The sequence below is a fragment of the Anolis sagrei genome, chromosome 11, assembly GCF_037176765.1.
Source record: "Anolis sagrei isolate rAnoSag1 chromosome 11, rAnoSag1.mat, whole genome shotgun sequence".
NCBI lineage: Eukaryota > Metazoa > Chordata > Lepidosauria > Squamata > Dactyloidae > Anolis > Anolis sagrei.
In genome coordinates, this window is record NC_090031.1 from 29,591,200 (window position 1) to 29,612,960 (window position 21,761).

The 21,761-nt window shown below is 44.4% G+C and overlaps 2 protein-coding genes across 2 annotated transcripts; one reads left to right on the forward strand and one right to left on the reverse strand.

Annotated features, from left to right (window-relative positions):
* Positions 1-1,328: 1,328 nt before the first annotated feature.
* Positions 1,329-6,786, forward strand: TEKT1 (tektin 1). The gene is made up of 7 exons (XM_060756828.2): positions 1,329-1,551; positions 3,568-3,733; positions 5,015-5,143; positions 5,597-5,740; positions 5,966-6,188; positions 6,275-6,471; positions 6,555-6,786. The coding sequence occupies exons 1-7, from the start codon at positions 1,362-1,364 to the stop codon at positions 6,712-6,714; spliced, it is 1,209 nt and encodes a 402-aa protein (XP_060612811.2). The 5' UTR covers positions 1,329-1,361; the 3' UTR covers positions 6,715-6,786.
* A 1,901-nt stretch (positions 6,787-8,687) lies between these two features.
* Positions 8,688-17,771, reverse strand: XAF1 (XIAP associated factor 1). The gene is made up of 8 exons (XM_067472124.1): positions 17,569-17,771; positions 13,207-13,342; positions 13,046-13,102; positions 11,146-11,338; positions 10,992-11,059; positions 9,999-10,271; positions 8,944-8,998; positions 8,688-8,853 (listed from the first exon to the last, which is right to left on the reverse strand). Exons 1-8 carry the CDS (start codon positions 17,766-17,768, stop codon positions 8,816-8,818), a joined length of 1,020 nt encoding a protein of 339 aa, XP_067328225.1. The 5' UTR covers positions 17,769-17,771; the 3' UTR covers positions 8,688-8,815.
* Between the last annotated feature and the right edge of the window lie 3,990 nt (positions 17,772-21,761).

A 21,761-nucleotide genomic window follows, 5' to 3' on the forward strand; every position in this document is an offset into this window, starting at 1 on the left:
TTTTGGGAATGCCCTGTATATTATAATATTATTACGTATTATTGTTATTATTATTATTATGTATTATTATTATAGGATAATATATTTGTATCTTGGGAACACCCTGTATATTATTATTATTGCACGTTATTATAGGATAATATAATATTTATCTTTGGAACGGCCTGTATAATAATAATAATAATAATAATAATAATAATAATAATAATAATAATTTATTATAGGTTAATATAATATTTGTAACTTGGGGACAGCCTGTATATTATATTATTATTATTACTGTTTGTTGTTGTTGTTGTTGTTGTTATAGGACAATATATATTTGTAACTCGGGGACGGCCTGTACATGGGAAATAAAGATAAAGTGTCATGCTGTGAAGGAATGGCTTTTTGTCTAGTGGCTGCTCTGTTGGGCATTTATTAATAGATGAAATGAATCAGCTTGGTAGCAGCTGGAGCTGGATGGTCATCTGTCAGGAGGGCTTTGATTGTGTCGTGGTAGAATGGGATGTCCAGGGTTTATATATATACATACATATATATATATGTATCATAGATGCATAAGTTTCATATAATCTCCACCATGTATCCCACTTGCCTTAATAACAATAGTAATAATTTCTGCCTAATTTATTCACATATTATTATATTGTATTTTAATTTACAATGTTATTATATTATTTTTAATATTTATATTAAAATTAATATTTTATTTTCACAATTTTATTATATAATTTTAAATTACATCATTATTTTTATTATAATTTTTGATATATTGATATTTATATTATTACATTATTCATATTTATATTATTTTATTATATTATTTATATTTTATATTATTATTATTTGTCATGTCAGGAGCGACTTGAGAAACTGCAAGTCGCTTCTGGTGTGAGAGAATTGACCATCTGCAAGGATGTTGCCCAGGGGACGCCTGGATGATTTGATGTTTTTATCATCCTTGTGGGAGGCTTCTCTCATGTCCCCGCAAGAGGAGCTGGAGCTGATAGAGGGAGCTCATCCGCCTTTCCCCGGATTTGAACCTGCGACCTGTCGGTCTTCAGTCCTGCCGGCACAGGGGTTTAACCCTGTTATTATTATTATACTATTTTATTGCATTATTATTATACTATGATTGGGAGTCCAAAACACCTGGGGGCTCAGTCCCACCTTCTCATTCATGCATTCCATTCATTCATCACTTCATTCATTCATTCATTCGCCGGCGGCCAATCAGGGCCGAGCTTCGGAACCCCGCCTCCTGGAGGCATCCCCGGTCCCCATGGCAACGCATGTGTTGCTTTGGTACACACTGTGAGTCTCCCTCTGAGGCCTCTCTCTCAGTATTGGCAGCAGCCATGGCCAAGCTAATGGAGGCTCCCCCCAAGTTCCTGCTGCCCGAGTGGCGCCTCTCCCACAAGGCCCAGTGCAGCGGTGCCGAGGCCCAGCGCTCCCAGTCCGAGCGCAACGTGGCCGAGAGCCAGAGGCTGGTGGAGGAAGTGGAGCGCTGCACCCAGAAGGCCCAGGGAGACTCCAGCAAGAGGATCGGTAACACCACCTTCCCATCTTCCTTCTTTCCTTCCTCTTTCTCTCCTCCCTCCAGTCTTCCACTTTCTTCCATCTACCATTCTTATCTTAACTTTCCCCTCTTTTCCTTTCTCTTCTCCCTTCCTTTCTTCCTTCTCCAACACGCTCATTTGTCGTCACCCATTTTCCTTTTGTCTTTCCTTCCTTCCTTTCTCTCTCCTCCTTCCTTCCACCTTAGAATCATAGAATCAAAGAGTTGGAAGAGACCTCTTGGGCCATCCAGTCCAACCCCCTGCCAAGAAGCAGGAATATTGCATACAAATCACCCCCGACAGATGGCCATCCAGCCTTCTTTCTTCCATCTACTATCTTTCCCTGTCTTTCCCTTTCCTTTCTTTCTCTCCCTCTTTCTTCCCTTTCTCTTATTTTTCATTCCTTCCTCCTTTTCCCCTTCATTTCTCTTTCCCCTTCCTTTTTTCCCTTTCCCTTACTTTCCCTTCTTTTCAATTCTTTTCCCCCCCTTTTCTTTCCTTTCTTTTCCTGTCTGTCTTTCCCTTTCCTTCTTTCATTTCCTTTCCCTTCTTTTCCATTCAATCCCCCTTCTCCCTACCTTTCCCTTCTTTTTTCTTTTCCTTTCCCATCCTTTCTTTTTTCCCTTTCCTTTCTTTCTCTCCCTTTCTTCCCTTCCTCTTATTTTCCATTCCTTCCCCCTTTTCCCCTTCCTTTTTTCTCTTCCTTCCCCTTTCCTTCTTTCCCTTCTCTTTACTTTCCCTTCTTTTCAATTCCTTCCCCCTTTTCCCTTCCTTTTCCTTTCCTTCTTTCATTTCCTTTCTTCTTTTCCATTCCTCCCCCCTTTTCCCTACCTTTCCCTTCTTTTCTCTTTTCCTTTCCCATCCTTTCTCTTTCCCCTTTCCTTTCTTTCCCTTCCCCTCCCTTTCCTTTGCCTATTTCCTTCTTCTTCCCTTTCCCCCTTCCCTTCCTTTTCTTTCCCTTTACTTTCTCTTCATTTTCCTGTCTTTCCCTTTCCTTTCTTTCTCTTCCTCTTTCTTCCCTTTCTCTTATTTTCCATTCCTTCCCCCTTTTCCCCTTCCTTTTTTCTCTTCCTTCCCCTTCATTTCTCTTTCCTTCTTCCCCTTCTCATTTTCCCTTTTCAATTCTTTCCCCCCTTTCCCTTCCTTTCTTTTCCTTTCCTGTCTCTCTTTCCCTTTCCTTCTTTCATTTCCTTTCCCTTCTTTTCCATTCAATCCCCCTTTTCCCTACCTTTCCCTTCTTTTTTCTTTCCCTTTCCCCATCCTCTTTTTTCTCCTTTCCTTTTTCCCCTTCCCCTTCCCTTTTCTTTCCCTTTACTTTCTCTTCATTTTCCTGTCTTTTCCTTTCCTTTCTTCCACTTATTTTCAATTCCTTCCCCCTTTCCCCTTTCTTTCCTTCCTCTTCCTTTCTTTCCTCTTCCTTTCTTTCCCATTCCTTTCTCTTTTCATTTCTGTCTTTCCCTTTCCTTCTTTCCTTTTTCCCTTCCCCTCCCTTGCCTTCTTTCCCTTCTTTTCAATTCCTTCCCCCTTTCCTTTTTTTCCTTTCCTTCTTTTCCATTCCCCCTTTTCCCTTTCCCTTCTTTTCCTTTCCCTGTCTTTCCCTTTCCTTTCTTCCCCTTACTTCTTTTCAGTTCCTTCCCCTTTTCCCCTCCCCTTTCCTTCCTTTCTTTCCCTTCCCCTTCCTTCCCTTTCCTTTCTTTTCCATTCACCCTTTTTTCTTTCCCTTTCCCTGTCTTTCCCTTCCTTCTTTTCCTTTCCCTTCTTTCCTCACATACACCTTTATTGATCTCGGTCTGCAAACTAGCCTTCCTTCCTTCCTTCCTTCCTTCCTTCCTTCCTTCCTTCCTTCCAGGACAGGCCTGGGACAACTCGGGCCTTCCCTCCAGGTGTTTTGGACTCCAACTCCCACAATTCCTAACAGCTTACTGGAGGGAAGTTGGCCCAAGTTGGCCCAGGCCTGTTCCATGGGGAGGGTCCCACTGACTCCCTGCTCATCCATCCCACCCAGAGCAGCGGCTGGAGGAGATCGGTTTCTGGCGGGAGCAGCTGCGGGAGAAGCTTGACCACTTGGCCGAAGAGACCGAGGCCCTGATGGATGCCGAGGTCCGGCTGCGGAAAGGCATGGAGGGCATCCGGGAGCCCCTCCTCATCACCCAGCAGTGCCTCCTCAACAGGTGCGTCCAATAATAATAATAATAATAATAATAATCACCATCATCATTATGGAGGGTCCCTTCTCCCTCCATGAAAATAATAATAATAATAATAATAATAATAATAATAATAATATGAAGAATATAAAATAAATAATATAAAATAATAAGAATAATAAATCTTCCTGCTTGGGTGCCCTTGGAGTCCCTTCTCCATAATGATGATGATAATAATAATAACAACAACCCTTAAGAAATGGGGCCACAAAGTGGAGTCCACGACATGCCAGTGCGGAGAAGAGCAAACCACGGACTATAATGCAGGCTGAGCCCTGCCACATGCACACTGGAGGACCTTCTCACAGCCATACAAGAAGCACTCCCAAGTGGCCAGCTTCTGGTCAAAGGACATTTAATATAATGCCAAGTTCTATTAACTTTCTTTGTGATTTTTTTTAAAAAATACATCACAACAGGGAGCTCTGGCATGAATGGATGGCATCCTTGAAGCGACTGGATTGACCTTGAAGGAGCTGGGGGTGGTGATGGCCAACAGGGAGCTCTGGTGTGGATGGATGGCATCCTTGAAGTGACTGAATTGACCTTGAAGGAGCTGGGGGTGGTGACGGCCAACAGGGAGATCTGGCATGGATGGATGGCATCTTTGGATTGACCTTGAAGGAGATGGGGGTGGTGACGGCCAACAGGGAGCTCTGGCGTGGGCTGGTCCATGAGGTCACAAAGAGTTGGAAATGACTGAACGAATGAACAACATGAAAATAATAATAATAATAATAATAATAATAATAATAATCTTTCCAGCGTCCCTTCTCCCGCCATGAATAAAATAATAATAATAATAATAACTACTGATCTTGAACTGGAACTACACCTTGTCATAATAATAATAATCTTCCTGCTTGACAAGATTGGGTTGGACTAGATGGCCACTTGGGAGCCCCTTCTCATTCCATGAACATAATAATAAAAATAATAATCATCATCATCTTCCTGCTTGGCAAGATTGGATGGGACTAATGGCCACTTGGGGTCCCTTCTGAGTATAATAATAATAATAATAATAATAATAGTAATAATAATAAATAAATAGATAGTAATAGTAATTCTATCCTGATGATGATGGAATCTCCATACCTGGAGGTTTGGAGGATAGGTTGGGTGGCCGTCTGTTGGGAGAGTCTTGATGCCTTTCCTGCATGGAGGCTGAAGGAAAGGGGTTGGGCTGGATGGCCTTTGGGGGCCCCTTCCCGCCCGCTGGATTGTCCCCCTCCTTCCGGGCAGGGAGCGCCGCGTGGGGCCGGACCTGGTGCGGGACGAGGCGGAGAAGGAGCTGCAGAAGGAGGCCGAGGTGCTGCAAGGGGCAGAGGCGCTGATGGATCGCACACGGGAACAAGTCCTGGAACAGATCAGGTGAGAGGAGGGGAGCGAGGGAGGGGCTGCGCTGAAGCATGCGGGGCTTGGACTGACCAATTATGGATCCCCATATTGTTCCACAGCAAGGACATCTATTTCCAGGCGAAAGGCAGTCCCAAGGGTTGGTTTGACGTGCCTTCTTCCTCTTGACATGTTTCTCCCAGGTCCATCCTCTTTAAAGATTTCAGCAGGGATCCCATCAGACCCGCTGGCTTTGTTATTTGAAGCCCATCTTTGAATCTCTTTTCCTGTCCATCAACATTTCGTTTTCCATTCTTGAGCTGAGAATAAAGTAACTGCTTTGGGAGATGGTGATCTTTGGGCATCTGGACAACATGGCATTCAGGGAGGGAGGGGCTGCGCTGAAGCGCACAGGACTCGGACTGACCACAAACGAACAAAGGGAACAATGCATGCCTCTTCTTCTTCCATATTCCCCCCTCATTTTAGGTTGAACCGCTCAGCCAAGTACACCGTGGAAAAGGACCTGGCCGACAAGGAGGCCGCCCTCAACATCGACACCTACTGCGCCGCCCTCAACAACAACACGCCCGACATCCGCTATGCTCAGAACGTGGTCAAAGTGGAGGAGAAGTGAGTCTCTGCAGAGGACCTTTCGTCATAGACTCAAACTCGGTCTGGGCCCATAACCCATTTTAGGTTTTTACCTTAGTCCTCTGTTCCTTAACTTGGTTGAGCAGTCAGAAGATGGATTGCTTTGCGCTGAGATTTGTTTAATCTAGTCATCCTGACTTCGTAATTAATTGTGAATATACTTTACCTATACGCAAATTGTACTCTTCCTCCGCTTTGCTTTAGCTCGGTCAGCCCCGAGGAGTGGATAGACTTCTCTGATGCCAACGCCAACAAGGCCGACCGCCAGCGGAACAACTCCAAGTCTCTGCAGGTCCTGGTTGACCGCATCCTGGCCCAGGTGGCCGCCGACGGGCGTAGGCAGAAGGCGGCCGCGGACAACGCCCTCCGGGAGCGCATCAAGGAGACCAAGGAGGCCAAGCGCACGCTGGAGGAGCACCTGGACAAGGCACAAACAGGGGAGAAGGTGGGCTGGAATAGGTGGTCCTCGAGGGTCCCTCTGTGACCCCGTTTTTTCTCTTTCCCGTCCTGAAGGTGATGGAGCAGATCGGCTCGCAGGAGAAGAACATAACGGCCCTGCGGAAGGCCATCGTGGACAAGGAGGGTCCGGCTAAGGTGGCGCAGACCCGCTTGGAGGCCCGCACCTACCGGCCCAACGTGGAGCTCTGCCGGGATGCGGCCCACATGCGCCTCATGCGTGAGGTCAACGAGATTGAGCGCAACATCCGCAGGTGGGTCCGTTGCGGGACCTTCGTGGGGGTCGCCCCTTTTGAGCCCCCGTACTGATGCTCCCTCCCGTTTGTGCACAACGCAGGTTGCAGGAGGCGCTGGCGCAGGCTGAGCGGGAGCTAAAGGGTCTCCTCCGGCGGCAGCTGTCCCTCGAGGAGGAGATCCAGGTCAAGGCCAACTCCATCTACATCGACGAGGTCCTCTGCCTGCAGATGCGGGAGTCCATCACCATCAACGATTTCTGACCTCACGAACCTCCCTTTCTCCATTGGTCAGATTGGTTGATAGAGAAGAATAAAAGTCATAATAATCGGCGATCCCTTGTGTCCGAGTCCGATTGCCTTCCAAGCGTAGAGTCTTGCCGGTGGCTCCGTAGGTGACTATAGAGGCCTATTATTGATCCCCATGTTGTTCCACAGTGAGGACATTGATTTCCAAGTAGAAGGTAGTCTCAAGGGTTGGTTTGACACGCCTTCTTCCTCTTGACATGCTTCTCCCGGGTCCATCCTTTTCAAAGATTTCAGCAGGGATCCCATCAACCCCGCTGGCTTTGTTATTTGAAGACCATATTTCAATCTCTTTTCCTGTCAATCAACATTCCATTTTCCATTCTTGAGCTGAGAGTAAAGTAACTGTTCTCCCAAGTCCATCTTCTTTAAAGATTTCAGCAGGGATCCCATCAACCCCGCTGGCTTTGTTATTTGAAGCCCATATTTCAATCTCTTTTGCTGTCAATCAACATTCCTTTTTCCATTTTTGAGCTGAGAGTGAAGTAAATGTTCTCCCAGGTCCATCCTCTTTAAGGATTTTAGCGGGGATCCCATCAGACCCGCTGGCTTTGTTATTTGAAGTCCATATTTCAATCTCTTTTCCTGTCAATCAACATTCCTTTTCCATTCTTGAGCTGAGAGTAAAGTAACTGTTCTCCCAGGTCCATCCTCTTTAAGGATTTTAGCGGGGATCCCATCAGACCCGCTGGCTTTGTTATTTGAAGCCCATCTTTGAATCTCTTTTTTCTGTCCACAAAGGTAAAGTAACTGTTCTCTCTTTAAAGATTTCAGCAGGGATCCCATCAGACCTGCTGGCTTTGTTATTTGAAGCCCATCTTTTGATCTCTTTTCCTGTCCACAAACATTCCGTTTTCCATTCTTGAGCTGAGAGTAAAGTAACTGCTTTGGGAGAGGGTGATCTTTGGGCATTTGGACAATATGGCATTCGGTCCAGAGTAGTTGATGGTGGATGATCATGACTTCAATGCTGGTGGTCTTTGCTACACTGACACTTGTCCACCTCTCTTCCCAAGAGATTTGAAGGATTTCCCAGAGGCAATGCTGATGGAATCATTCCAGAAGTCGAGAGTGATGTTTGTAGACGGTCCACGTTTCACACAACAGAGATGGGAGGACAATAGCTTTATAAACAAGGGGGGGGGGTCTTTGGAGGCTCACCCACCCACTAACAACTACAACAACAATAATAATAGGGAGGAGGGGGTGTTGGGGGTCACTTCCTGGGTGAGGCCTCTGGCCTATCCCTTCGAAACAATAACACGGAAAGAAGCCACGTCCTCGTCATTCTCAAAAAGGGGAAAGCAGAGGGAAAGAAACCAGCTCTTTCTTTTTTTTTTCTTACCCCACCGTGCAGGGCCACAGCAACACATGGCTGGTTACAGCTAGTCGTTTTGTAAACAAGCATCTTCGCCTCCCTACGAATGTCCTGATCATTAAACAAATAGCAAGCTATTTAACTTCAGCTGACTGAAAGACAAAACCAAGGCCACAACATCTGTGTACTCCAGTACGCTGATGATAACGTAGCCAGTGCTCATTCAGAAGGCCTACAATCACGCAAAACACATTGGCAGAAGCTTGCAAAAAGCTTGGACTCTCACCGAACATCGAGAAAACCAAAGTGCCCTTTTAGCAAAAGGCACCAGCCAATCCCTCTGCAATGCCACAGAAGTCAACATTGACACTGACAACATCTGAGCTCTGCGAGTGCAGCATTTTCTTGAATAATAAAAGTATTGCAGTGCTCGAGAGTCTCCTTCAATCTTGAGCAACACCAAGGAGCCCTGGCGATAATATTATTATCATCATCAATGATACCCATATTTCCTCGAATCTAATGCTCACATTTTGGGGCTCAATGACCTGGTTGCGCCATGCTCAGCTCTCCCGCTACCCTCGAGTCCCGCAAGGATCACCCACATTCAGCCTTGGGTGCAAATGGTACTCCTTTTATTCTCCATCGGGCAGATAACGGTGGACACAAGGCACCAAGGGTTAGTCTGAATGGGTATTGGAAAAGTCATTCTTTGCAGGGGACGGGGTGTGTGTGTGTGTTTCACTGCAAGCTCTTCTCTTCTGAGGGGCTCGGCACCTCTGCAAGACAAAGACGAGAAAAAGATCACTCCTATTCGGGATGGGAAGACGGGGAAGGATGAAGGGGAGAAAGATGGCGGCCATTATTACCTTCTTTGCCCAAGAAGCGGGGACTTCTCCGCAGCGCCTGCCCCTGGCACTTCCTCTAAAAGGGAGACAGGAAAGGCAGGCGTGAATGGAGAGTGGATCCCGGTCGAAGACTGCTGTGTTAAGATAGGAATGCTGTGAAATGAAATCTCTGCTAACTGTAACCAAGACTCTGCAGTGTTTCGGGGATTGGAAATGACTGCTTTTGGGATAGAGTGCTTATTAGAGGCGATGAGCTACTAAACAAGTTAGAGGCTGTTCTAAGAAATCTCTGCTAACTGTAACCAAGACTCTGCAGTGTTTTGAGGATAGGAACTAACTCCTTGCCTTCGGGACAGTGTGCTTATTAGAGGTGGTGAGCTACTAAACAAGATCAGAGGCTGTGCTATGAAATCTCTGCTAACTGTAACCAAGACTCTGCAGTGTGTTTTGGATTGGAACTAACTGCTTGCCATTGGAACAGTGTACTCATTAGAAGCTATGAATGAGATCAGAGGTTGTGCTATGAAATCTCTGCTAACTGTAACCAAGACTCTGCAGTGTTTTGGGGATTGGAACTAACTCGTCTTCGGGACATTGTACTTATTAGAGGCGGCGAACTACTAAACAAGATCAGAGGCTGTGCTATGAAAACTCTGCTAACTGTGACCAAGACTCTGCAGTGTGTTTTGGGGATCGGAACGAATTGCTTGCCTTTGGGACGGTATGCTTCTTAGATGCTGTGAATGAGATCAGGGAATGTGCTATGAAATCTTTGCTAACTGTAACCAAGACTCTGCAGTGTTTTGGGAATTGGAACTAATTGCTTGCCTTTGGGACAGTGTGCTTATTAGAGGCGGTGAGCTACTAAACAAGATCCGAGGCTATGCTATGAAATCTCTGCTAACTGTAACCAAGACTCTGCAGTGTTTCGGGGATCGGAACTAACAGCTTGCCTTGGAGACAGTCTGTCCCGTTACGCAACTTGAGGAGGAATTTGCACGCCTACCCAGTCAGTGTTGTGTGTTTTCTCTTCTAACCCGATGACACTTCAAGCCATTTCCGTGTCCAATAATTACCTGATGCTTCCTCAAAGTGGGGCCGGGGAGAAGGATGTTGCAGCGGGAGCAGCTGGCCAAGTGGTCGTAGGCGTCCTCAACATCCTCCGCTTCGAGGGGGGATTGCACTGTCGGGGTGAAGGCCAGTGATCCGTGGGCCCTTCTACTCTTGGGGGGCTTGAAGGAGGGCCTCCCCAGTCGCGAGGGGGGTTCCTTCTCCTTCTTTTTGGGGCGGACAACGGCCTCCTCGGTGCTGAGGCTCCCCAGGAGCCGAGGGAGGGGGCAGCATTGGTCCTGGGGGAAGAAGAGGGTTGGGGTGCGGGTCAAACCTGTCGGAATTCAACCCCATGCCGCTCATGCCTGTAGTCCTCAATGAGAAGCAGATGGATAGAATCAAGCGAGGCCGAGGAAATCCCTTTCCCCCCCGTCATTTCCTGAATGCCTGTTCTGTTTTATTTATTTTATTTATTTACGACATTTATATGCTGCCCTTCTCACCCCAAAGGGGACGCAGAGGTTATTATTTGAAACACAATAAGATGAGTTCACAGCAGACACTCTGCTGGCTCTTGTATTGGGTCACACATAGGACACTTCCCAAGTTGTTGTTGTTGTTATTATTATTATTATTATTATTATTATTTTACTGACCCAAAAACACAGTATGTCACAGCAAACGAGATCTCTATGCTGGATTTGATATCACAAAATCACAAGTCGAACATTTCTCAAGCGTCTAGGACTGCGTGATATATAATAATAATAACAATAATAATAAATAATTATATTAATTATATTATTAATTAATATAATTAATATTAATAATAATTAATATTAATAATAATTAATTAATAATTAATATTATTTGAGTCCCCTCGGGGTGAGAAAAGCGGTATACAAATACTGTAAATAAATAAATAAATAAAAATTATTATTATTATTATTCTTAAGAGGTTGGATTTAAGGAAACTCAGTCTTAAGGAAGGACCATCCCATTCCTTCTTTCCTTCCTACCAGGTGTTGGAGGTGTTCTTCCTTGGGGATCCGGCGATGGCACTGCGGGCAGAGGACCGTCTTGGCTTCTGTGGGAAAGGAGAGAGAGTGGCGTTGGCATAAGGGACACAAGGAGGGGGTCATTGTCCGGAGTGACCGGCCATGCTCCTCTCACCTGCTCTCTGTCCACCGCTGCCAGGGCATTCCCAGCCGTGACGGTCCAGGGCCCGCAGCAGAACGTACTGCCCGCAGTCCCAGCAGCGCTCGGTGCGGCTGCCACAGGCCTCCTGGTGCGCCTCCAGCCGGCGGAAGGGCAGCCCCAGGTTGCAGAAAGCGCAGGTGGACGGGCGCTCCGTGCACTGCTCCGCCTGCGGGGAAAACGAGGGGAGAGGGGGACAGTATTATTATTATGAGGCTGGGTGGCCATCTGGCAGGAGGGATCATATGGTGTCTTCCTTCCTGGCAGAATGGGGTTGGACTGGATGGTCTTTGGGGTCCACTCCAACTCTAGGATTCTGTTGTTATTAAATAAACACAGACTTGATGGCCGTTGGGGTCTCCTTCAAGTCTAGGATTTTATGACTATTACTGAGGCTGGATGAGTTTGGGGTTATATGGCAGAAGGAGGTTGGACTGGATGGCCTTTGGGGTCCCTTCCAGCTCTAGAATTAAATTATTATTATTATTATTATTATTGAGGTTGGATGGCCATCTGTTGGAAGGGATTGGATGGTATTTTCCCTTATGGAGCAAGGGGGTTGGACTGGATGGCCTTTGGAGTCCCTTCCAGCTCTAGAATTAAATTATTATTATTATTATTATGAGGCTGGATGGCCATCTGTTAGAAGGGACTGGATGGTATTTTCCCTTATGGAGTAAGGCGGTTGGACTGGATGGCCTTTGGGGTCCCTTCCAGCTCTAGAATTAAATTATTATTACTATTACTATTACTATTATTACTATTATTATTATTATTAAGAGGTTGGATGGCCATCTGTTGGGAGGGATTGGATGGCAGTTTCCCTTATGGAGTAAGGGGGTTGGACTGGATGGTCTTTCGGGTCCCTTCCAGGTCTAGAATTAAATTATTATTATTATTATTATTAAGAGGTTCGATGGCCATCTGTTAAGAGGGATTGGATGGTGTTTTCCCTTATGGAGTAAGGGGGTTGGACTGGATGGCCTTTGGGGTCCCTTCCAGCTCTAGAATTGTTGTTGTTGTTGTTGTTGTTATTATTATTATTATTGCCTCCTCTCTCTCTCTCTCTCTCTATATATATATATAAAAATCATATCTATGACCGTCTTATTTGGATGGCCATCTGTTGGGAGGAATCAGATGGTGCCTTCCCTTAGGGCACTATTATTATTATTATTATGACCCCCCTCTCTCTATATATATATTAATCCTATCTATGACCATTTGTCTTTGGCTGGATGGCCATCTGTTGGGAGGGATCGGATGGTGCCTTCCTCTAGGGCACAATTATTATTATTATTATTATGACCCCCTCCTCTCTCTTCATCTCTCTTTCTCTTTCTCTCTCTCTCTATATATATATCTGAATGATATCTATGACCATTCATCTTTGGCTGGATGGCCATCTGTTGGGAGGAATCAGATGATGCCTTCCCTTATGAATCTATTATTATGCCCCCTACTCTCTCTCTCTATATATATGTATGTATGTATGTGTATATGTGTGTATATATATATATGATATTTATGACCATTCATCTTTGGCTGGATGGCCATCTGTTGTGAGGAATTGGATGATGCCTTCCCTTATGGCACTATTATTATTACCCCCTCCCCCCCCCACTCTCTCTCTATATATTAATCATATCTATGACCATTCGTCTTTGGCTGGATGGCTATCTGTCAGGAGGGATTGGATGGTGCCTTCACTTATGGCACAATTATTATTATGACCCCCCTCCTATCTATATATATATATTAATCATATCTATGACCATTTGTCTTTAGCTGGATGGCTATCTGTTGGGAGGGATCGGATGGTGCCTTCCCTTATGGCACAACTATGTATTATTATGATGATGACCCCGCTCCTCACCTGATGGTGCTCCATCCGGAACTGCTGCATGGCCTGATGGCAGAGAGGGCATCGGACCTGGAGAAAGGGTGGATGTCAACAGGAGGAGACCCCAAGACCCCTTCCCACTGGGGATCCCCGGTGCCAAGCCCCGCCCCTCTCCCAATCCCATTGGCCCTTGCCTGGCTGTGGGCCCTGGCCAAGTGGCCCTCCATGTCTCTCAGGGCCACGGTCTCCTCGCACTCGGGGCAGACGGACAGGAAGCGCAGGCAGTGGGCCTCGTGCAGGGCCAGGTTGGGGGCCGACACCTCCCGGCCGCTGGGGGTCAGAGAGAGAGAGGGAATTATGGTCATTACATCATCATCATCATCATCATCAACAACATAGACTTGGGACCTCCAAAGGCCACCCAGTCCAACCCCTTTCGGTCAAATAGGGAGATGGAATTATTGATATCACATTATTATTGCTATTATTAGATTATAAAGCCATAGCGTGCTGGAGTTTAAATAATACATAAATATGTCATATTTGTATTATTATATATAATAATAAATTAATAACCAAGGCACCCCTGAAGGCCATACAGTCCAGCCCCATAAAGGAGGGCACCATTTGATCCCCCCTGACAGATGGCCACCCAGCCTCTGATTATAGAGGCATATCATACTGGAGTTTAAATAATAATACATAAATAAATCATATTTGTATTATTATACTAGCCATCCCCTGCCACGCGTTGCTGTGGCCCACATGGGGGTTCTGTGTGGGAGGTTTGGCCCAATTCTGTCATTGGTGGGGTTCAGAATGCTCTGTGATTGTAGTTGAACTATAAATCCCAGCAACGACAACTCCCAAATGTCAAGGTCTATTTCCCCCAAACTCCACCAGTGTTCACAATTGGGCATATTAAGTCTTCGTGTAGAGTTTGGTCCAGATCCATCATTGTTTGAGTCCACAGTGATCTATGGATGTAGGTGAACTACAACTCCAAAACCAAAGGACACTGCCCACCAAACCCTTCCAGTATTTTATGTTGGTCATGGGAGTTCTGTCTGCCAAGTTTGGTTCAATTCCATCGTTGGTAGGGTTCAGAATGCTCTTTGATTGTAAGTGAACTATAAATCCCAGCAACTACAACTCCCAAATGTCAAGGTCTATTTCCCCCAAACTCCATCAGTGTTTACATTTGGGCATATTGAGTATCCATGCCAAGTTTGGTCCAGATCCATTCTTGTTTGAGTTCAGAGTGCTCTATGAATATAGGTGAACTACAACTCCTAAACTCAAGGTCAATGCCCATCAAACCCTTCCAGGTTTTTTCTGTTGGTCATGGGAGTTCTGTGTGGGAAGACTGGCTCAACTACATTGTTGGTGTTGTGGTTCAGCACCATGGGATTGAGAATAGTGCAGATGTGGGCTCTCAGCTTTCTTCCCATGAATTTAGAGACAGGTCTGTGTCTTCAATGTTTTCACAAGATCGGAATGTGGGTGATAAGACAGTTGCTGGGAAGCAAGGTCAGCCGGTTGTTGGGATGCAAGGCCGCGCAGGACAGGTGGTGCGAAGGAGTGCGCGGCTGGCAGAGAAATGTTGACCTCATCTGTGGGAAAACTGCTCGTTAAGGCTTGTTTGATGTTTGCTGTTTTGATGTGTAACGTATAAGTAATCTGCCTGGACATTGATCCTGTGTTAGTTTCAACGTTGCAATATGGCTTGCAGTAGCCTAGTTCGGGGGCTAGGGATTTAGCAACGGCCTGCTTCATGTAACCTTAAGCTGCTTCCTGGTTTGGGCTTCTTGTTTTGCTTCATGTCTTCTGCTTAAACTCCAAAGGATTATATTGGACTTTCTACCTTGTGACCACTGAATTTTTTACTGCTTTTACTCTGATTGTTTCAATAAACTTCCTACCTCTCAAGATTGGCTGGTTTTGTCAGAGAAAGCAAGGTGAATCTATTCTGAGGCACAACAGTTGGTGGAGTTCAGAATGCTCTTTGATTATAGGTGAACTATAAATCCCAGTAACTACAACTCCCAAATGACAAACTCATAATTTTTGAGTGATGTGAGATATTTTGTTGCCAAATTTGGTGTGATTTCGTTCATTGGTGCTTTTGTTTTTAAGGCACTCATTATGCACAGAGCATTTATATATATAGATAGATAGATATCTATATATATAAATCTGTTAGGTTGGTTCAACAGGACAGCAAAACTCTAAAAAACCCCAACAAAACTTAACCAAAATTCCCATGCCCATAACACAACCCACAAGGTACAAACATATCTACTCAAAATGAAAAACAACACAACAACACACTCACAAAATGGCAATACAACAAAACTAAAAAAAAAAACTCAACGAAACTTAACCAAAATTCCCATGCCCATAACACAACCCACAAGGTACAAACATATCTACTCAAAATGAAAAACAACACAACAACACACTCACAAAACGGCAAAACAACTGAGCATGCGCATTGGCGCCGAGCCGCAAGTTCCCTGGCGCCCGCACACAGCCTTCGGGCCAATGCACACACACAACCCCACTCCCCCTGCCACCGCACATACAAACGCAACCCCACGCTCCATCACTTCCCCTGCCGCCGCACATACACACACAACCCCATGCTCCATCACTCCCCTGCCCCAATCTTACCTCCTTTTACTTCAGGCCACCTCCAAACCCCACCCCGCCCCTTCCCGCCCTGTCAAAATCCAGGAAAGACAGGAAGGAAGGAAAGAAGGAAGAAAGAGAAAGGGAGGTAAAGAAAAAGGGGGAAGGAAGGAAAGTTAGAAAAAGAAGGAAGAAGAAATGGAAAAAAAAGTAAAGATGGAAGGAAAGGAAAGAGAGACAGCAGAAGAGAAAGAAAAGGGGGGAAGGAAGGAAAGAGGTAGAGAAGGAAGAAATGAGAGACAGAGGGAGGGAAAGAAAAAGGGGGAAGGAAGGAGAGAAAGAAAGAAAAAAGGGAATGAAGGAAGAAAAGAGGGAGTGAAGGAAGGGGAAAGATGTAGAGAAAGAGGGAGGGAAGGAAAGAAGGAAAGAGAGAAGGAAGAAAAGAGACCAGAAGAGAAAGAAAAAGGGGGAAGGAAGGAAAGAGATAGAGAAGGAAGAGGAGAAGGAAAGATGGGAGGAAAGGAAGGAAGGAAGGAGGGAAAGAAGGAGAGAAAGAGGGAAGGTTGGCCACAGCAACACGTGGCGGGTAAAGGTTGTTATTTCTATGATTATGATGATGCTATTATTCTTCCTCTGAGACCCTTTTAGGGGGAATGGGAGAGGTGTCAGGTCCCAGAGGCAATGCATTGCATGATTGTTATTGTTATGATGGTGGTGAAATAAAAGGAAATAAAAAGAGAAAGAAGGAAGCAAACAGGGAGGGAAGAAAGGCAAAGGAAGGAAGGGAGAGGGAATGAAGGAAAGAGAGAAGGATGAAACCAAGTAGTGAAAGAAAGAAAGAGGTAGAGAAGGAAGAAAGGAGAGAAAGGGGGAGGAAAAGGGGGAAGGAATAGGTAAGGACCTCTCTTTCATAATAGTCCAGATATCTACCTCAACTTTGATAAGTTTTACTATAGGCCACAGCAACGCGTGGCACGGCACAGCTAGTAACATATAATAAGAAATGAATAACCAAGGCACCTCTAAAGGCCATCCAGTTCATCCAGTCCCCCCAGACAGATGGCCACCCAGCCTCTGATTATAAAGCCATAGCAAGCTGGAGTTTAAATAACAAGACATAAATAAATCATATTTATATTATTATATATAATAAGAAATGAATAACCAAAGCACCCTTGAAGGCCATCCATACCAGCTCCATAAAGGCACCATTCGATCCCCCCAGACAGATGGACACCCAGCCTCTGATTATAAATCCATAGGATGTTGGAGTTTAAAAAATAATACACAAATAAATCATATATTATTATATATAATAATAATAAATGAATAGCCAAGGCACCCCTGAAGGGCATCCAGTCCAGCACCATAAAGGAGGGCACCATTCGATGCCTCCCGACAGATGGCCACCCAGCCTCTGATTATAAAGCCATAGCAAGCTGGAGTTTAAATAATACATAAATAAATCATATTTATATTATTATATATAATGATAGAGTAACCAAGGCACCCTTGAAGGCCATCCAGTCCAACCCAATAAATTAAGGCACCATTCGATCCCCCCAGACAGATGGCCACCCAGCCTATGATTATAAAGCTATAGGATGCTGGAATTTAAATAATAAAACATAAATAAATCACATTTATATTATTATGTATAATAATAAATGAATAACCAAGGCACCCCTGAAGGCCATCCCAATAAATTAAGGCACCATTCGATCCCTCCCGACAGATGGCCACCCAGCCTCTGATTATGGAGACATATCATACTAGAATTTAAATAATAATACATAAAGAAATCATATTTGTATTATTATATATAACAATAAATGAATAACCAAGACACCCCTGAAGGCCACCCAGTCCAGCCCCATAAAGGAAGGCACCATTCGATCCCTCCCGACAGATGGCCAACTCTTTACCAGTTTTTGCAGGCCCGCGTCGCCCCTTCTTCCCCTCCTTCCTCCTCCTTCCCTTCCATGGCTGACTTTGGCGGGGCTCCTCCGCCTTTCGCTTTCATTTCCGACCCTCCAGGCTCTGCTGCCAGAAAGAAACGAAACCGGTGGTTCGGATTTCCCCAATAATTCCAGTTTTGGGAGGAATCCTCCTCTGCCTTCGCCATTGCAGTACCGGCGGGAGGCCACTGGGCGGCGGCAGAGGACTACCCTGCGCAGCTAAGCCTTCAACGCCGGGGAAACTCACCTTTTTCGGGGCGGCGCTTTGTCTTTCTTTGGCCAAAAGGGGGCGCCTCGGTCCCCACGATGCCCCGCCCCTCCCGTGACGTCACAGAAGCCCTTGTGTGGCAGCCAATCCCCTGCCAGTGGGCGGAGCCACTCCCCTCTAAGCCCAGAACAGATGATGATAATAATAATAATAATAATAATAATAATAATAATAATAATAATAAATGCAAATAGTGATTGTTTTCCATGTAACAATAAAAAACATATATAATAATACATGTTATATGTTATGTATGTTATATATAATATAACATATAATATATATAAAAGTATAGATACACATTTAATCAACTACCAAGCTTGCAAAATCTGTGTTTGTCTGTTTGTTTGTTTGTTTTTGTTAAAAATGTAATACAAATGTCTGGTTGCTGATGACACACTCTCTCTCTCTCTCTCTATATATATATATATAAAAAATAATATAATATAAAACCCAGCACAGATAATAATAATAATAATAAATGCAAATAGCGTGTTTGCTTTCCATATAACAATAATAATACTATATTATATATCATAAGTTATATAATATATATAAAATCATATATATATATATATATATATATATAATATTATATTATATAATAATATATAAAACCCAGAAAAGGTAATAATAATAATAATAAATGCAAATAGTGTATTTGCTTTCCATGTAATAATATATATATGTTATATAATATATAATATATATTAAATTATGTAATATAATATAATATATATAATATACATTATATAGTAATAAAGCTCAGAACAGATAATAATAATAATAATAAATGCAAACAGTGTGTTTACTTTCCATGTAATATATATATATATATATATATATATATATATATAGAATCATAGAATCATAGAATCAAAGAGTTGGAAGAGACATCATGGGCCATCCAGTCCAACCCCATTCTGCCAAGAAGCAGGAATATTGCATTCAAATCACCCCTGACAAATGGCCATCCAGCCTCTGCTTAAAAGCTTCCAAAGAAGGAGCCTCCACCACACTCCGAAGCAGAGAGTTCCACTGCTGAACGGCTCTCACAGTCAGGAAGTTCTTCCTAATGTTCAGATGGAATCTCCTCTCTTGTAGTTTGAAGCCATTGTTCCATTGCGTCCTAGTCTCCAAGGAAGCAGAAAACAAGCTTGCTCCCTCCTCCCTGTGGCTTCCTCTCACATATTTATACATGGCATTCATATCTCCTCTCAGCCTTCTCTTCTTCAGGCTAAACATGCCCAGTTCCCTAAGCCGCTCCTCATAGGGCTTGTTCTCCAGACCCTTGATCATTTTAGTCGCCCTCCTCTGGACACATTCCAGCTTGTCAATATCTCTCTTGAATTGTGGTGCCCAGAATTGGACACAATATTCCAGATGTGGTCTAACCAAAGCAGAATAGAGGGGTAGCATGACTTCCTTAGATCTAGACACTAGGCTCCTATTGATGCAGGCCAAAATCCCATTGGCTTTTTTTGCCGCCACATCACATTCCTGGCTCATGTTTAACTTGTTGTCCACGAGGACTCCAAGATCTTTTTCACACGTACTGCTCTCGAGCCAGGCGTCCCCCTTTCTGTATCTTTGCATTTCATTTTTTCTGCCAAAGTGGAGCATCTTGCATTTGTCCCTGTTGAACTTCATTTTGTTAGTTTTGGCCCATCTCTCTAATCTGTCAAGATCGTTTTGAATCCTGCTCCTGTCCTCTGGACTATTGGCTATCCCTCCCAATTTGGTGTCGTCTGCAAACTTGATGATCATGCCTTCTAGCCCTTCATCTAAGTCATTAATCAAGATGTTGAACAGGACCGGGCCCAGGACGGAACCCTGCGGCACTCCGCTCGTCACTTCTTTCCAAGATGAAGAGGAAGCATTAGTGAGCACTCTCTGTGTTCGTCCACTTAACCAATTACAGATCCACCTCACTGTAGTTTTGCCTAGCCCACATTGGACTAGTTTCCTTGCCAGAAGGTCATGGGGGACCTTGTCAAAGAAGGCCTTACTGAAATCCAGGTACGCTACATCCACGGCATTCCCCGCATCTACCCAGCTTGTAGCTCTATCGAAGAAAGAGATCAGATTAGTCTGGCATGACTTGTTTTTGATAAATCCATGTTGACTATTAGCGATGACTGCATTTGTTTCTAAGTGTTTGCAGACCGCTTCCTTAACAATCTTTTCCAGAATCTTGCCCGGTATCGACGTGAGGCTGACCGGACGGTAGTTGTTTGGGTCATCCTTTTTTCCCTTCTTGAAGATTGGGACCACATTGGCCCTCCTCCAATCTGCTGGAACTTCTCCCGTTCTCCAAGAACTCTCAAAGATGGTTGCCAATAAAGCCCAGAACAGATAATGATAATGATAATAATAAATGCAAACAGTGTGTTTATTTTCCATTTATTTATTTATTTATTTGTGTCATCAGCAACCATACCATTGTGTTACAATTCTAACAGAGCAAAACAAACACACAGATTAAAAAGAAAAAGAAACCCACAGATTTTGCAAATTTGGTAGTTGGTTAAATGTCCTTTGACCAGTATCTGGCCACTTGCAGTGCCTCTGGGGTTGCCGCAAGAAGGTCCTCCATCGTGCATGTGGCAGGGCTCAGGGTGCATTGCAGCAGGTGGTCAGTGGTTTGTTCTTCTCCACACTCGCATGCCGAGGATTCCACCCTGTAGCCCCATTTCTGAAGGTTGGCTCTGCATCTCATGGTGCCAGAGCGCAGTCTGTTCAGCGCCTTCCAAGTCGCCCAGTCTTCTGAGTGCCCAGGGGGGAGTCTCTCATCTGGTATCACCCATGGATTGAGGTGCTGGGTTTGGGCCTGCCACTTTTGGACTCTTGCTTGCTGGGGTGTTCCAGCGAGTGTCTCTGTAGATCTAAGAAAACTATGTCTTGATTTAAGTTGTTGACGTGCTGGCTGATACCCAAACAGGGGATGAGCTGGAGATGTCTCTGCCTTGGTCCTTTCATTATTGGCTGCTACTTCCTGGCAGATGTCAGGTGGTGCAATACCGGCTAAGCAGTGTAATTTCTCCCGTGGTGTAGGGCGCAGACACCCTGTGATAATGCGGCATGTCTCATTAAGAGCCACATCCACTGTTTTAGTGTGGTGAGATGTGTTCCACACTGGGCATGCATACTCAGCAGCAGAGTAGCATAGCGCAAGGGCAGATGTCTTCACTGTGTCTGGTTGTGATCCCCAGGTTGTGCCAGTCAGCTTTCGTATGATGTTGTTTCTAGCGCCCACTTTTTGCTTGATGTTCAGGCAGTGCTTCTTGTAGGTAATAGTAATATATTAATAAAGCCCAGAACAGATAATAATAATAATAATAATAATAAATGCAAACAGTGTGTTTATTTTCCATTTAATAATATATATATATATATTACATGTTATATAATATATAATATATATTATATAATATACATTATATAGCAATAAAGCCCAGAACAGGTAAGAATAATAAATGCAAAGTGTGTTTATTTTCCATGTAATGATATTATAATATATATTGTGTGTTATTTAGTATGTAATATTTAATATTTAACATTATATATATATATATATATATATATATATATATATATATATATATAAACTGCTTGGCAGAGGGGGGTTGGACTGGATGGCCTTTGGGGTCCCCTTCCAACTCTATGAGTCTAACAACAACAACAACAATGATAATAATAATAGATAACGGATTCCTGACGGCTCTTGGGGATTTTCCCGCCACCTCGGTAGGTGACCATGTCGAAGCCTTGGTCGCTCTCTGGAATGGGGAGATGACCAGGGCAATTGACAGGATCGCTCCGGAACGTCCCCTCTCAAGTAACCGAGCTAAACCAGCTCCTTGGTTCACTGAGGAGCTGGCAGCGATGAAGC

Bases quoted from the DNA above. Each gene is read 5' to 3' on its own strand.
- TEKT1 (XM_060756828.2), top strand. From the start codon at position 1,362: ATGGCCAAGCTAATGGAGGCTCCCCCCAAGTTCCTGCTGCCCGAGTGG. The intron at 5,144-5,596 runs GTGAGAGGAGGG...CCCTCATTTTAG, and splicing joins CAAGTCCTGGAACAGATCAG to GTTGAACCGCTCAGCCAAGT. The intron at 6,472-6,554 runs GTGGGTCCGTTG...TGCACAACGCAG, and splicing joins ATTGAGCGCAACATCCGCAG to GTTGCAGGAGGCGCTGGCGC.
- XAF1 (XM_067472124.1), bottom strand. From the start codon at position 17,768: ATGGCGAAGGCAGAGGAGGATTCCTCCCAAAACTGGAATTATTGGGGA. The intron at 13,103-13,206 runs GCAAGGGCCAAT...CCCTTTCTCCAG, and splicing joins TGGCCAGGGCCCACAGCCAG to GTCCGATGCCCTCTCTGCCA. The intron at 11,060-11,145 runs GTGAGAGGAGCA...CCTTTCCCACAG, and splicing joins CAGCGGTGGACAGAGAGCAG to AAGCCAAGACGGTCCTCTGC.